This window comes from Triticum urartu, chromosome 6A (genome assembly GCF_056163025.1).
Source record: "Triticum urartu cultivar PI428250 chromosome 6A, HENAU_Tu73, whole genome shotgun sequence".
Classification (NCBI taxonomy): Eukaryota; Viridiplantae; Streptophyta; class Magnoliopsida; order Poales; family Poaceae; genus Triticum; species Triticum urartu.
In genome coordinates, this window is record NC_141878.1 from 137059075 (window position 1) to 137074161 (window position 15087).

Consider the following 15087-nt stretch of genomic DNA (forward strand, 5'->3'; position numbering starts at 1 on the left):
AAGACTCTGTTCTCAGGAACAATGGAGCGAGCAACCAACTTATTGGAAATCATACATACAGATGTGTGCGGTCCAATGAGTGTTGAGGCTCGTGGTGGTTATCGTTATGTTCTCACCCTCACTGATGACTTGAGTAGATATGGGTATGTCTACTTAATGAAACACAAGTCTGAGACCTTTGAAAAATTCAAGGAATTTCAGAGTGAGGTTGAGAATCAACGTGACAGGAAAATCAAGTTCTTGCGATCAGATCATGGGGGAGAATACTTGAGTCACGAATTTGGCACACACTTAAGAAAATGTGGAATAGTTTCACAACTCACGCCGCCTGGAACACCTCAGCGTAATGGTGTGTCCGAACATCGTAATCGCACTCTATTAGATATGGTGCGATCTATGATGTCTCTTACCGATTTACCGCTATCATTTTGGGGCTATGCTTTAGAGACTGCCGCATTCACTTTAAATAGGGCTCCGTCGAAATCCATTGAGACGACACCGTATGAATTATGGTTTGGGAAGAAACCTAAGCTGTCATTTCTAAAAGTTTGGGGATGCGATGCTTATGTCAAGAAACTTCAACCTGAAAAGCTCGAACCCAAGTCGGAAAAATGCGTCTTCATAGGATACCCTAAATAAACTATTGGGTATACCTTCTACCTCAGATCCGAAGGCAAGATCTTTGTTGCCAAGAATGGATCTTTTCTAGAGAAAGAGTTTCTCTCGAAAGAAATAAGTGGGAGGAAGGTAGAACTTGATGAAGTATTACCTCTTGAACCGGTAAGTGGCGCAGCTCAAGAAAATGTTCCTGAGGTGCCTGCATCGACTAGAGAGGAAGTTGATGATGATCATGAAACTTCAGATCAAGTTGCTACTGAACTTCGTAGGTCCACAAGGACACGTTCCGCATCAGAGTGGTACGGAAACCCTGTCTTGGAAATCATATTGTTAGACAACGGTGAACCTTTGAACTATGAAGAAGCGATGGCGGGCCCGGATTCCGACAAATGGCTGGAAGCCATGAAATCCGAGATAGGATCCATGTATGAAAACAAAGTATGGACTTTGACTGACTTGCCTGATGATCGGTGAGCCATATAAAATAAATGGATCTTTAAGAAGAAGACAGACACGGATGGTAATGTGACCATCTATAAAGCTCGGCTTGTCGCTAAGGGTTATCGACAAGTTCAAGGGGTTGATTACGATGAGACTTTCTCACCCGTAGCGAAGCTGAAGTCCGTCCGAATCATGTTAGCAATTGCCGCATTCTATGATTATGAGATATCGCAAATGAACGTCAAAACGGCATTCCTTAATGGTTTCCTTAAGTAAGAATTGTATATGATGCAGCCGGAAGGTTTTGTCGATCCTAAGAATGCTGACAAGGTGTGCAAGCTCCAACGCTCGATTTATGGGCTGGTGCAAGCATCTCGGAGTTGGAACATTCGCTTTGATGAGTTGATCAAAGCGTTTGGGTTTATGCAGACTTATGGAGAAGCCTGCATTTACAAGAAAGTGAGTGGGAGCTCTGTAGCATTTCTCATATTGTATGTAGATGACATACTGTTGATGGGAAATGATATAGAATTCTTGGAAAGCATAAAGGCCTACTTGAACAAGTGTTTTTCAATGAAGGACCTTGGAGAAGCTGCTTATATATTAGGCATCAAGATCTATAGAGATAGATCGAGACGCCTCATTGGTCTTTCATAGAGTACGTACCTTGACAAGATATTGAAGAAGTTCAAAATGGATCAGTCAAAGAAGGGGTTCTTGCCTGTATTGCAAGGTACGAGATTGAGCATGGCTCAATGCCCGACCACGGCGGAAGATAGAGAAAAGATGAGTGTCGTCCCCTATGCCTCGGCCATAGGGTCTATCATGTATGCTATGCTGTGTACCAGACCTGATGTAAACCTTGCCGTGAATTTGGTAGGAAGGTACCAAAGTAATCCCGGCATGGAACACTGGACAGCGGTCAAGAATATTCTGAAGTACCTGAAAAGGACCAAGGAAATGTTTCTCGTTTATGGAGGTGACCAAGAGCTCGTCGTAAAGGGTTACATCGATGCTAGCTTCGACATAGATCTGGATGACTCTAAGTCACAAACCAGATACGTGTATATTTTGAATGGTGGGGCAGTAAGCTGGTGCAGTTGCAAGCTAAGCGTTGTGGCGGGATCTACATGTGAAGCGGAGTACATGGCAGCCTCGGAGGCAGCACACGAAGCAGTCTAGGTGAATGAGTTCATTACCGACCTAGGAGTCATACCCAATGCGTCGGGCCCGATGACTCTCTTCTGTGACAACACTGGAGCTATTGCCCTTGCCAAGGAGCCCAGGTTTCACAGGAAGACCAGGCATATCAAGCGTCGCTTCAACTCCATTCGTGAAAGTGTTCAAAATGGAGACATAGAGATTTGTAAAGTACATACGGACCTGAATGTAGCAGATCCGTTGACTAAACATCTCCCTAAAGCAAAACATGATCAACAGCAGAATTCCATGGGTGTTCGATTCATCACAATGTAACTAGATGATTGACTCTAGTGCAAGTGGGAGACTGTTGAAAATATGCCCTAGAGGCAATAATAAAATGATTATTATATTTCCTTGTTCATGATAATTGTCTATTATTCATGCTATAATTGTATTATCCGAAAATCGTAATACATGTGTGAATACATAGACCACAATGTGTCCCTAGTGAACCTCTAGTTGACTAGCTCGTTGATCAACAGATAGTCATGGTTTCCTGGCTATGGACATGGGGATGTCATTGATAACGAGATCACATCATTAGGAGAATGATGTGATGGACAAGACCCAAACCTAAGCATAGCATAAAGATCGTGTAGTTCGTTTGCTGTAGCTTTTCTGAATGTCAAGTATCATTTCCTTAGACCATGAGAATTGTGCAACTCCCGGATACTGTAGGAGTGCCTTGGGTATGCCAAACGTCACAACGTAACTGGGTGAATATAAAGGTACATTACAGGTATCTCCGAAAGTGTCTGTTGGGTTTGCACGAATCGAGACTGGGATTTGTCACTCCGTATGACGGAGAGGTATCTCTGGGCCCACTCGGTAATGCATCATCATAATGAGCTCAATGTGATCAAGTGGTTGATCATGGGATCATGCATTACGGTACGAGTAAAGTGACTTGCCGGTAACGAGACTGAACAAGGTATTGGGATACCGACGATCGAGTCTCGGGCAAGTAACGTACCGATTGACAAAGGGAATTGAATACGGGATTGATTAAGTCCTCGACATCGTGGTTCATCCGATGAGATCATCGAGGAGCATGTGGGAGCCAACATGGGTATCCAGATCCCGCTGTTGGTTATTGGCCGGAGAGCCATCTCGGTCATGTCTACGTGTCTCCCGAACCCGTAGGGTCTACACACTTAAGGTTCGGTGACGCTAGGGTTGTAGAGATATGAGTATGCAGTAATCCGAAAGTTGTTCGGAGTCCCGGATGAGATCCTGGACGTCACAAGGAGTTCCGGAATGGTCCGGAGGTGAAGAATTATATATAGGAAGTGTAGTTTCGGCCATCGGGAAAGATTCGAGGTCACCGGTATTGTACCGAGACCACCGGATGGGTCCCGGGGGTCCACCGGGTGGGGCCACCCATCCCGGAGGGCCCCATGGGCTGAAGTAGGGAGGGGAACCAGCCCATAGTGGGCTGGTGCGCCCCCCCCCCCTTGGGCCCCCCTGCGCCTAGGGTTGGAAACCCTAGGGTGGGGGCGCCTCCACTTGCCTTGGGGGGCACTCCACCCCCCTTGGCCGCCCCCCCAAGGAGATCCCATCTCCTAGGGCCGGAGCCCCCCCCCCCAGGGGGCCTATATAAAGGAGGGGAGGGAGGGCAGCCGCACCTGAAGTCCTGGTGCCTCCCTCTCCCCTGCTACACCTTTCCCTCTCGCAGAAGCTCGGCAAAGCCCTGCTGCGATCACTGCTGCATCCACCACCACGCCGTCGTGCTGCTGGATCTTCATCAACCTCTCCTTCCCCCTTGCTGGATCAAGAAGGAGAAGACGTCATCCGCTCCGTACGTGTGTTGAACGCGGAGGTGCCTTCCGTTCGGCACTTGGTCATCGGTGATTTGGATCACGGCGAGTACGACTCCATCATCCCTGTTCTCTTGAACGCTTCCGCTCGCGATCTACAAGGGTATGTAGATGCACTCTTCTCTCGTTGCTAGTTGACTCCATAGATTGATCTTGGTGAAACGTAGAATTTTTTTTTGTTTTCTACTATGATCCCCAACAATGTGCATGTTTGAGTCAAGTTGAGTGACTGCATTTCCATATTTTCAAAGTTCTAGCATCAAATTGAACATCCAGTGCAAGTTCTATAATTGGCCGTGATATTACCTCTGTGAACTATCTATGAATCGTCTTTCTTATCTATTTTTAATCTATGCATATGTTTCTTTTATATTTGTTCGGAGTGCATATGTTGTTTGTGCGAGAGCGTTTTTTTTTTTGCAGCGGCTGCTAGAGCGGCTCGCGCGCCTTAAAATTTGCAGCGGCCGCTGGAGCAAACGCAGCCCACCGCGCAAAAATAGACGCTCCGCGAGCTGTAAACGTGTTGGAGATGCTCTAAGGAATCATCCTTTTCTGAGTCCGGACTCGTTTGCACCCGTGTTGAATAAAAAAAATCAAAACAAATACTAGAATTTTTTAAAAATTCCAAAAAATTTCTCATAGTAGACAATTTGGTGCGTGAAGTCTAGCCCAATTTTCAAATAATTTGGACAACTGAGCAACTCTCGGCAAGAAAGACAAATTCAGGGTATGTAAAAAAGTTTACTGTTCAGGTACTGTTTTGACTCGATTTGTCTTTTTTGCTGAGAGTTACTCATATGTCCAAATAAGCTAATTTTTGGAGCAAACCTTACGCAATAAATTGTCTACCATGGGAAAAAGAACTGGATTTTTTTTTTGAATATTTCTAGTATTTTTTTATTTTATTTTTCTGATCGGGTGCAGATGAGCTGGCACCGAATCGCTGTTCACTTCTTATTGTAATATCAGCATATAGATTATCTTTTGCCAGGGCCGGCTCCCTTGACTTGCTTCTTAGTAGATGTTCAAGAGGAAGTAGTTTGCAAAAGCAGGCAAGAAAACCAAATTCAAGTTGGCCAAGATTACAATTTGGGCTAGCATGGTATTAGGACCGATTTTCTTGATTTTATCACTCATTATGGGCATGCGTTCAGAGAATACAAACAGGGATTTACAAACAAAAAAGAAGTCAAAAAAGAATTCATTCTCACTTTCTTTTCTGTTGTGTGAAAGATAAAAGTCTTTACGCGAGAGCAATAGAGGATGGGATACATCTATCTCTTCTAAGCAACCTCTTCTGAATTCTTAAGACCATTCTTGCAGTCGGATACCATGCTCAAGAGGAAATAGTGTTGGGAACCAGCAGTACACAGGGATAAAACAAAAGTGGAAGAATGTCACTATTATTCAGTCTCCTTGAACGAACCAAGCTGATAATAACAGCAGTGGCCGAGTCATATTTACACAGGAATCCGAGCATTATGTACACAAGGCAGCAAGCAAACGCAGACGAAGCAACTGAGCAAAGCCATAAATAAACTTTAAACAAGTGGCTGTATATTTACAGTTGAGGTTTTTTTTCTCCCTTCATTTCAGCAGCCATGGCTAGGCAGGATCAGGAAGGCGTTCTTGCTTCAACGAGCAGTGGCAGCAGTGTCAGGCAGCATCGCCACCGTCACCACGAAGTACTCGCGGCCTGCCGGCAGGCCATAGGGGTTGCTGTTCAGCGCGGACCGCCGATGGCCGCCAGGGCGCGGCGAGGCTTCGTTCTGGTCGGTGTGCTTTACCGCGCGCCGCTCAATGTGCACGATCTGGCCGATTATGTAGGCGGGCTGCCGAGGAAGGTGGGGCTCCGTGAACAGGGCTACCGACTCCTCGGAGAGGTAGTAGTTCGACCGGCTCCGGTTGATCGCCTCGTAGTGCCCAGCAGGGTTCCGGACAAACACCGCAAGCTCGTGGACGTCGAAATGCCCAACCGATATCTTCTCCTTGCTGGCCTGTTGAAACAGTTTTGAAGCACACGCTACACCTTACTTGCTCGTTACCGCAAATTAACAGTACAAGAGATTAACTCATACAAATTCAATCAGGTCTAACTTTATAATAGATTTCAAATCCACAGCATGCCTGTTAATACTCACTCATGTTCACGAGTCATGTTATGTCATTACTTTTGGGTAGTTCATTATTTTACCAAATTCAAGGTTTGTCTGATTTTTTATGAGTATCTTACCAACGAAAATATTCACATTCTATGATTAGAGAAGCTGAATTCCGTACCTGTTTTTCCAGTTGAAATTTACTATATAGATTGTTGACCAGTGTTTTCTTCTCCTCCAACTCTTTTATAAGAATCCCATGTGCTGCTTCCACCCTTGAGTAGCGTTCTATCAGCTCCTCACTCTGCCGTGACAGGAAACTAACCTTGTCCGCAAGGATCTTAATGCATTGCTGGAACTGAGTGGTAGAATCAGCTTCATCCTTCTTTACAGAACTGGAACAAAACAAGCCATTACAAAGGGGCCAGCAAGTACAGAACAACACTTAGATATCTCTTTCAGTAGGAAAAGGATCAAAGCCAAGGACATTAAAAACAAACATATCTCTAGGTTAGTAACTAGTAACATAAAAATTGGCAAAAATAACTAATTCTCTGGAGGCACTGACTATGATTTTAACACCAGATTCTAAAATACGATGTGCTTGACATTATCCCTCCGACAATTCATTTTCTCCCTAGGAGCAGATACACTTTTGTAATGAAATACTCAAATCCTTTGGCCAAGAACAGCAAATGTCTCTTTAGTCTCACATCAAGACACTAACACAAAATACAACAATCTGCACCTGCTTCCAATAAATGATTTACATTCAGTTGGATTATTCATTAGTTCTAAAGAAAGCCCAATCATCATGCATTGCTGATAAATCAGATATGTGTACCACAATGGGCTTGAAATGATACACACTGAGCAGTCAGTATACATATAACTTGACACAAATTAACGCAAATGAGAGAAACATGATACCTTGCTAAGGAGAGGGCTAAAGTTCGCAAAGAGTCTGCAAAGCCAGACATGCCCGGTGCGGTGACACAATTATTTAGTCTTTCAAACAGACCATGTATCCTCAGAGCAGATGACCTCAAAGCATCATACTCAACAGCCCTTCTATCAGCGGAACATTTGTTGGTACGAGCCTCTTCCCTTGCCTCATGCAAGCAGTTTTCCAGGTGCGCACAATTAATCTGTATCAAGATTTATAAAATACAAAATAAGTAATGTTGCTTTATGTAAGCATGGAAGGAATACTTCAATTTGCAGAAAGCAGGTGAAGATTAATCTGTATATCTTACCTGAGACTCGTCAAGTAGAACACGAGCATTTTCAAGTTCTTCCTTAAGAGAGTTAACTTCGCCCATCACAGAGCTAAGTTTACTTTCTGCCTCATCCAACTGTTTTGATTTTTTATCTATTGTGTTTTGCAACTCTGACACAAAGAGCTCGTTATTCCTAAACTCCAAAGTATGATGTTCATTGGTTTTGGAGTTTAAGATGCCAAGAGGACCTTCTACAGGAATATCCGAAGTATCCACCATAGTGAGGTGAGTCAACATCTGCCCTTCCTTATCAATATTGACAACCTTATGTTCATTATCACGTGAAAATTCTGCCATGGGAGCATCCAGATTACCGCATCCTGCTGAGTTAAGTAATTGCAAGTTCAGTGCGCCTGAAACGTCAGTCATATTCTCATCACCACCTTCTGTTTGTTTAGATGGCTGTTCAGATGTTGATGATGTCTCATCCATGGCCACACTTGATTCGTCACGCAGATGGGTTTGCCTACCTCCATCCAGGTTGCAGTCATTACCTTTGAATGTAGAAAGAAGGAAATCTGATGCGCTTTTGCTTCCTGAAACCATTTGCCCGTGTATGTACTGATTCGCTAATTGTTCCTCAAGCTCCTGTATACGCTTTTCAAAGGACAAGCACTGCTCCTGCTTTGCTTTCAACACTGACTGAAGCTGGTTGGCATATTCATCCTTCGCGGAAAGTGCCTGAGCTGTTTTCTCTCTTGCATTTCTCAACACATTATCATTCTGCCCTTCATCAATAGATTCATGTGCGTATTCAGCACCAAAAGTGCAGAGAACTGCAATTGCAGAAGCGAGCTCTGCTTTTAATCTGGCGTTCTCTACTTCTAATACACTAGTCCCTGTTATATCAACAGTATCACAGCCCCCAAAAAAATCCTGGGAATCCATTTGGCCATCAGTATTCAGACTGTTTTGTTCGGCGTTAGTGAAATTTCCAGTGGTACTAGAATCACTTGATGAAGACTTATGTTGCTGTGACCTCTCAGGTTTCGAAAGAGACCCCACTAAAGACCGGGGGGCGAGCTTTTCCAGATCATCAACATCAATTGGAAGTAGATCGCAATCAAACGGTGCAATGTTTACATCACACTGGCTAGGTGAACCAAACAGCCCCATGGAACCCATGATTTCTCCTCGAATGTACTTACGCCATGTACGAAGGAAAACCTCGCGTCTCCTTATCTCCACTTCACGCTCTGCTGCTAGTTTTTCAGCAAGCTGTCCAGCCAAGCCAGTATACAGCTTGAAAGAATGCCTTCTTCGCACGACCTCGGCAAGACAAGCCTTGTATGCATGGCCCAAGCCACCCAGTAGTTTCAGATAAGAAAATTCTTTGTCTCGACTATCTATTGCCTCTTCGTATAAAATGAACTGACTCATCATCATGTCCTTGATATCAATTTGAGCAGATTTGACCCCTTTCACGCAAACATGTACTAGAGTATTTGTTTCGTTTTTCTTGGTCTTGCATTTCTGAAGCAAGTTTGTAAGCATGCGATCAAACTTACGTACGCTGGGCAAATTATCCTTTTCATGTACCTCATAGATACGACCAACTGCTGAAACTGCATCATGAGGTCGGACAGAAGCGGACAGCTGGCTCCTTGAGCATTCATCAACAAGCTTCTTTGATGTATCCACGTCTTTACTGCAGAACATAAGAGTTCTCAGAATATAGTGTGAAAGAATCATGTTTCAATTATGGCACAAAAGATGGATAATAAATATAGTAGTTACCAGATTAATTAAGACTCAGGATAAGAAACTGTTATGTGGTAGTGGTACCATAAGTTCATAGCATATAAAGACCAGATAACATATCCCAATAAACTGTTATCCCTTCATTCAGATAAGTGCCGATCTCGCTTGTTACACTGTTAACATATTACTAATGCAAATCATAAGAACTTAGAAACTTTTTGGTAGAACCAACATATTTTCTACACAATAAAATGGCAATCCATTGTTTACTCCACCATGCAAAACCATTTTCCAGCGTTTTGTAAGTAGTTTAATTACCAGCAACTCAAATTCAAGCCAATCTACATGGTAGTCAACTAGTCATTAACTCAAGGTCAGTAATAGTTCTCCTGAAGTACGCACAGAAAAGCAACAACTAGTTAAATATATGGTCATTGCTTCAGTCTAACCTTAGAGACTGCATGATGCTCTTCTGGTCACCGATGACTCTATGATGCTCCTTTATCAGTGCCTCCAGATCCTTCCATGCACTCGAGCTCATAGAGTTCAACAAGCTCTCCACCCTCCTCTTTAACTCCTGAAATTTTGCCTTCAGCGGCGAGACAAAATCCTCAAAACCCCTCTGTGAGCTTAAGTACTCATCTGCCAGCTTCCTCAATCTATTCTCATCCATAAGGTCCAGCAAGCACCGTCTGCCCTCACACTGAAGGTGTGGATGCAACTTAATAGCACGCAACCTCTGCACATCTCTCTCGAAGGTTGACAGAACTTCGTCGTATCCACGGTGCTGCTGAGCAAAGGACCGCATGAAATTTGAATAGCGCAGTGAGGGCTTGCGGAATGCTTGCTCCAGGTTGCTCCTAGCCATGTCCAGAGCACGCTCCTGCACCTGCCACTCCCGCAGCAGCCTCCTGCACACCTCGTACTTGGCCACGCTAGATTGGTACAGCGCGTTGGCCACCTGGAAGTCATACCTGAACCTGACTTCGTAAGACACCAGCGCCTTCAAGGCCGGGTCAGCAGACACCTCCAGTGCGGTGTCCTGCGGCCGGGGCGGCGGCGGAATCGATGGCTCAGGGATGTCGATAGACTCCGGCGCCGGTGGCGGCGCATCGGCATGGAGGCGAGCCTTGTTGTAGAGGAAGACCTCGCGGTCGTCGCGGGGGAGGTTGTAGTGGGCGAGGTGGTTGGCGCCGTCGAGGGGGATGTTGCCGCAGAGGAGGAGCTGGTCGGCGGGCGGGACGCCGCAGACGTGCTCGATGGCGCGCTGGATGGCCTCGACCCGCGTGCCGCCCCCGCACTCGAACTCCATGCTGTGGCCGTTCTCCGCCACGTGCACCATCAGCTTCTGCCCCAGCGCCGCGCCCTCCGCGCCGGCGCTGCCGCCCGCCGTCACCGCCGACCCGGAACTCATCTTCCCGGACAAGTTCCCCTCCACCAGATTTTGCTGTACTTTTTTTTCCCTGCTTTCCTTTTCTGCCTCACGCCCCTTCAGATTAAAAATCTGCGGTTCTACCACGCCACCAAACAAGGCAGCCACCAAACGGCACGGAGTCGTAGCCCAGGCACCAAATCCTCAATCTCTCGGCGCCCAGTCGCGCACGAAGCCCGCGGCCTGCCTTCCCACCGATCGCGCGCACCCAATCTCCGACCCGTGCGGCGGGAAGGCGGCGGCTCCCTTGGAAATTCCGGCGAGAGACGGGGGCTCCTGGGTGGGATCGACGTGTCTCGCCCCCAATTCGGCCGGTTCACCAACCCCGCACGGATTTGGGCTGGGGATGGATAGCTTTCGGGGTTTCCCACCCTCCCTTGCGGGCGGACGGAAGCGACCTCCTCCAACCCAAATCTGAGTCCTCCCGGGGTACGACTCCGGCTCCGGCTGCGTTTGATTCGGTCGCGGAGGTTGGGGGCGGAGACGAGACGAGATGAGTTGGGATTTTCTTTCTCCCCTGCTTGGGAAGGATTGGGCAGTGGCGTCAGGAAGGAAGACGAGCAGACGAGGAGGGAGGGGGAGAACAAAAAGGGAAAGTTTACAGGGGGCGGATGAAAGAGTGGGGTATGCTGCCGTGTGGGAGTACAATGTTGCGGGGTGTTTCGCGGAGGGGTCCTTCTCGGTTCCGCTAATTGACGTGGTGTGAATTATTGGAGGAGAGAGAGCTTTTTTTTTTTGCATTGGAGGAGAGAGAGCTTGCTTCTCTCGCAAGGGTAGAACCGGTGGCCGGTAGCAAGGATAGTACATTGTATATTTAATTAATATAATTATTAACAAAAAAAACGTGTCTAGATGTACGTATCTGTATATATAGATAATCTGAGTTGATTAATTCGGACCGAAGGTAATATGTAATACTCTTTGTCAGATGTATCTATAAGTATTTTTGTCACATGATCATTTTTTTTCTATTTTGCCCACATGATCTTAGATTAGATGATCATGGTCAGCTCAGTTGGTCCTCACTGTGGGGAAAATTGTTAGCATATCCTAATTTTGTTCGAAGCTACAAGCATCATGTACATGTACATGATCTACGTGGTGTATGCGAGGTCATGTGTGAGTGTGAGTCCCTCTATTATTGTGTGATGGTATCCACGCAGATGCTACAAGTCTCACAGGGTATATCCTGTTGGAAATATTATCCTGATTAGACTAATCCATGAGTAATAAGTATGGCAAATACGATATGCATTTTATATCGATACCTAAGCATGTGAGCACGTACAGTATATAAAACCAAAATATCTATAAACAATATATATACGACCAGCATATGAACGAGCAAGTAGGGGATGAACGAGTCATACCCTTCGGTTGGCCAGGCCAACGTGGCGGCTGTAGCCTCGGCATCGGTCGAGGCCTTCTTCTTGGCGACTTCATCGTCAGCCATGGAGTCGATGCAGGAGAAGTAGTGGAGGCAGAGGCAGACGGAGACAGGAGCGGGTTGGGAGCAGTCGCGTCGAGACGCTCCCCAAAAACCTTATTGTCATTCTCCGGGCAGAATCTCGAACGACGGGGTTCCGGAGGCACCTGCTCTTCCAACCAACCGTGCACGCGGTCGTCGGGATGGGATCGCCGGAAGCAGCACACTGAGAGGAACAGTAGATAACGGGTAGGATTGTGCAAGAAGGAGGGAGTGAACTGAGTTACGATTCACTCCACTCGCCACCGTCTGTAGATGGGCCTGGGCTCAGGCCCACAACCGAGTCCATGTATAGCCCACAGTCCAACGTCTTGGACAGTGGCGACTCGTCAATTAATTCGAGATTAATTAACCATTCCTAACCGGCAAAAATAAATTTCGGCTTAGCTCATTCCTGCAAGCCGCGGTGCACGTGTGTCGTGACGAGCCGAGGCGAGGCAGGCGGCGAAGGAGGAGGAACGCGCGTGTATAACTCCTTTTCCCAAGCTCTCCATGGCATGTGGTAGAGCAACTCTTATAAAGGGGTCTTACTCTCACTCCACTAGCAGTATACCCCGTCTCAGAATAAGTGTCTCAACTTTGTACTAACTTTAGTACAAAGTTATACTAAGCTTGAGACACTTATTTTGGAACGGAGGGAGTACTAAACTTTCCATCACTTGCCATGCACCTAAATGGACCTTATAGATTATCCAGGGATTATTGTCTTATACGGGTCTAAGCCCATCTACAATCCAACAATCCCCCACCAGATCTCAAGGCACATAAATTTGTCAGCGGTTCCAAATAATATTTGATATGCCAGAATTTTTAGTGGAGACTGTTAAGTTGAACTTCCACCTAGAGCAACATGATTAGACCTCTTCATAACTGAACAGTGGACCATGCCTTGAATTGTCAGTTTGGCATGCGGATGTTTCGCCAATTGTCGTCCGGTACGTGGCTACCGAAGGTAAAACCCACGGGTGGAGCATATTAGTCACACTCATGCCCTGTTCACGAGCTTCCTATAGATTACCAAATCTCATAGAGACGCCAGATCCGAATTAAAATACACCAATCGCATGTATAACCGTGACCGTCTGTTTTCGAGTGAGTTCAAGAAAAGAACACAGTGGGGTTATGTTTTTACTCTTGTACTCGTAAGTTAGCCACCATATAATGCTTAGTACTTGTTGCAACCTCACAACTTATCCATTCCATACCCATTAAGCTTTGCTAGTCTTGATACCCATGGTAATGAGATTGCTGAGTCCTCGTGACTCGCATATTACTACAACAACAAATGCAGGTACAGGTAATGCGATGATTCGACGTGAGAGCGATGCTTGCTTGTTTTGTGGTTCTTCTTCTTCTTCTTCTTCTTCGATCAAGGGCTAGGTTCCTAGTCGGCATCCTGGACTAGCAGGGTGGATGTCGCTAGTGTTTTTCATTTGATTTCATCCGTAGTTGGATGCTGCTCTGTATGATGTTTGATGTATTAATGTGCCAATTGTATGCCTTTGTCTGTATCCCCATTTGAGTTGTATATGGTACGATGTAATGATATCCACCTTGCAAAAGTGTCTTCAATATGCGGCTCTATCCTTGGTGGGACCTTCGAGTTCCTCTCGGATAGGATCGATCGCATATTGGGCGTCACTGGTGCAGAGACCTGCTATGCAGACGGTTTTCAACCCCTTTCCGCGACGGCACTTGGAACCATCGCCAAGTGAGTGTGGGCGATAGGGGGCCCTTCCCACGCGACCCATAAAACCGTCGGGGATAGGCCCTCCTGGCACACAAAATGAGCTCGTGTGCGATCTGGCGAGGCATCGAAACCCAATCGTTTCCGTTTGTATGTACATCCCACACGGCGAATCCCAGAAAAACATTTCCGTCCATATGTGTATCGCACACAGTTTTTTTGTGTAGAAATATTTATGCAAGGTGGCCTAACGCAAACAGTTCTCTGCCGGAAGCCGTGTGTGATTGTTAATTGATCGAACACGCCTACTTTCTAGGAACTGTGTGGGTTGTTAGAGTTCATCATCCACGGTGTTGTCTGAGTAACTGTCTGCAATAGAAAACCCCAATAAGCAGGGTAATTACCCTATTATTGATAATCCATGTAGTAATCAAATTGATATTTCTCATAAAACACACTAGATATTTCATATCCGTATAACTGCAACCAGGATTTCATAATCGAATTACATCAGATAGCTTCGGCACTCGGTTATGCCATTACACAACAGCACCAGGTTTCACATGCAACATCGAAAACCTTTGGAAAGTAGCATCATACACGGTAAATAGACAGATGAATCTCATCTGGGAAACTGCAGAAACGGAAGGCAAATATTGAGCCTTTAGTGATGTTGAATGTCCTTGCGACTTTAGGCCAGTGGCTATGGATAATTGTCCGCCCAACCTTCGTCCTCTTCAGGAAGACTTCAATATTGTACCATGGGTGTTGAATGAATACCTTCCTCGCCTCTTGACCATGCAGGTGGTTTGAGAGGTAATCATCGGTGAACTACTTTGAAAAGTACTAAAAACAAAGATATGCATAAACCGCTGTTATAGATTTTGAAATGGCGCAAGGGGTAAAAACAAGGTAAAAGAGTTAGTACCATCCTATAGTTGACTGATGTCTTCTTCATTGTGCAAACAAAGATCTTGTTGTTATTTGTCACAAGTTTCTTCATACTAACAATCTTCTGAGTTTCTTGACTTGACTGATGATACGTCTCCGTCGTATCTATAATTTTTGATTGTTCCATGCCAATATTATACAACTTTCATATACTTTTGGCAACTTTTTATACTATTTTTGGGACTAACATATTGATTCAGTGCCCAGTGCCAGTTCCTGTTTGTTGCATGTTTTTTGTTTTGCAGAAAATCCATATCAAACGGAGTCCAAACGGGATAAAAACTTACAGAGATTTTTTTGGAATATATGTGATTTTGGGAAGAAGAATCAACGCGATACGATGCTCGAGGGGGCCACGAGGCAGGGGGCATG

General features: G+C 45.6%; 1 protein-coding gene across 1 annotated transcript; it reads right to left on the reverse strand.

Moving 5' to 3' along the window:
- Positions 1-5455: 5455 nt before the first annotated feature.
- Positions 5456-11234, reverse strand: LOC125516322 (autophagy-like protein). The gene is made up of 5 exons (XM_048681801.2): positions 9609-11234; positions 7435-9106; positions 7109-7326; positions 6360-6573; positions 5456-6076 (listed from the first exon to the last, which is right to left on the reverse strand). The coding sequence occupies exons 1-5, from the start codon at positions 10571-10573 to the stop codon at positions 5714-5716; spliced, it is 3432 nt and encodes a 1143-aa protein (XP_048537758.1). The 5' UTR covers positions 10574-11234; the 3' UTR covers positions 5456-5713.
- Positions 11235-15087: the final 3853 nt, after the last annotated feature.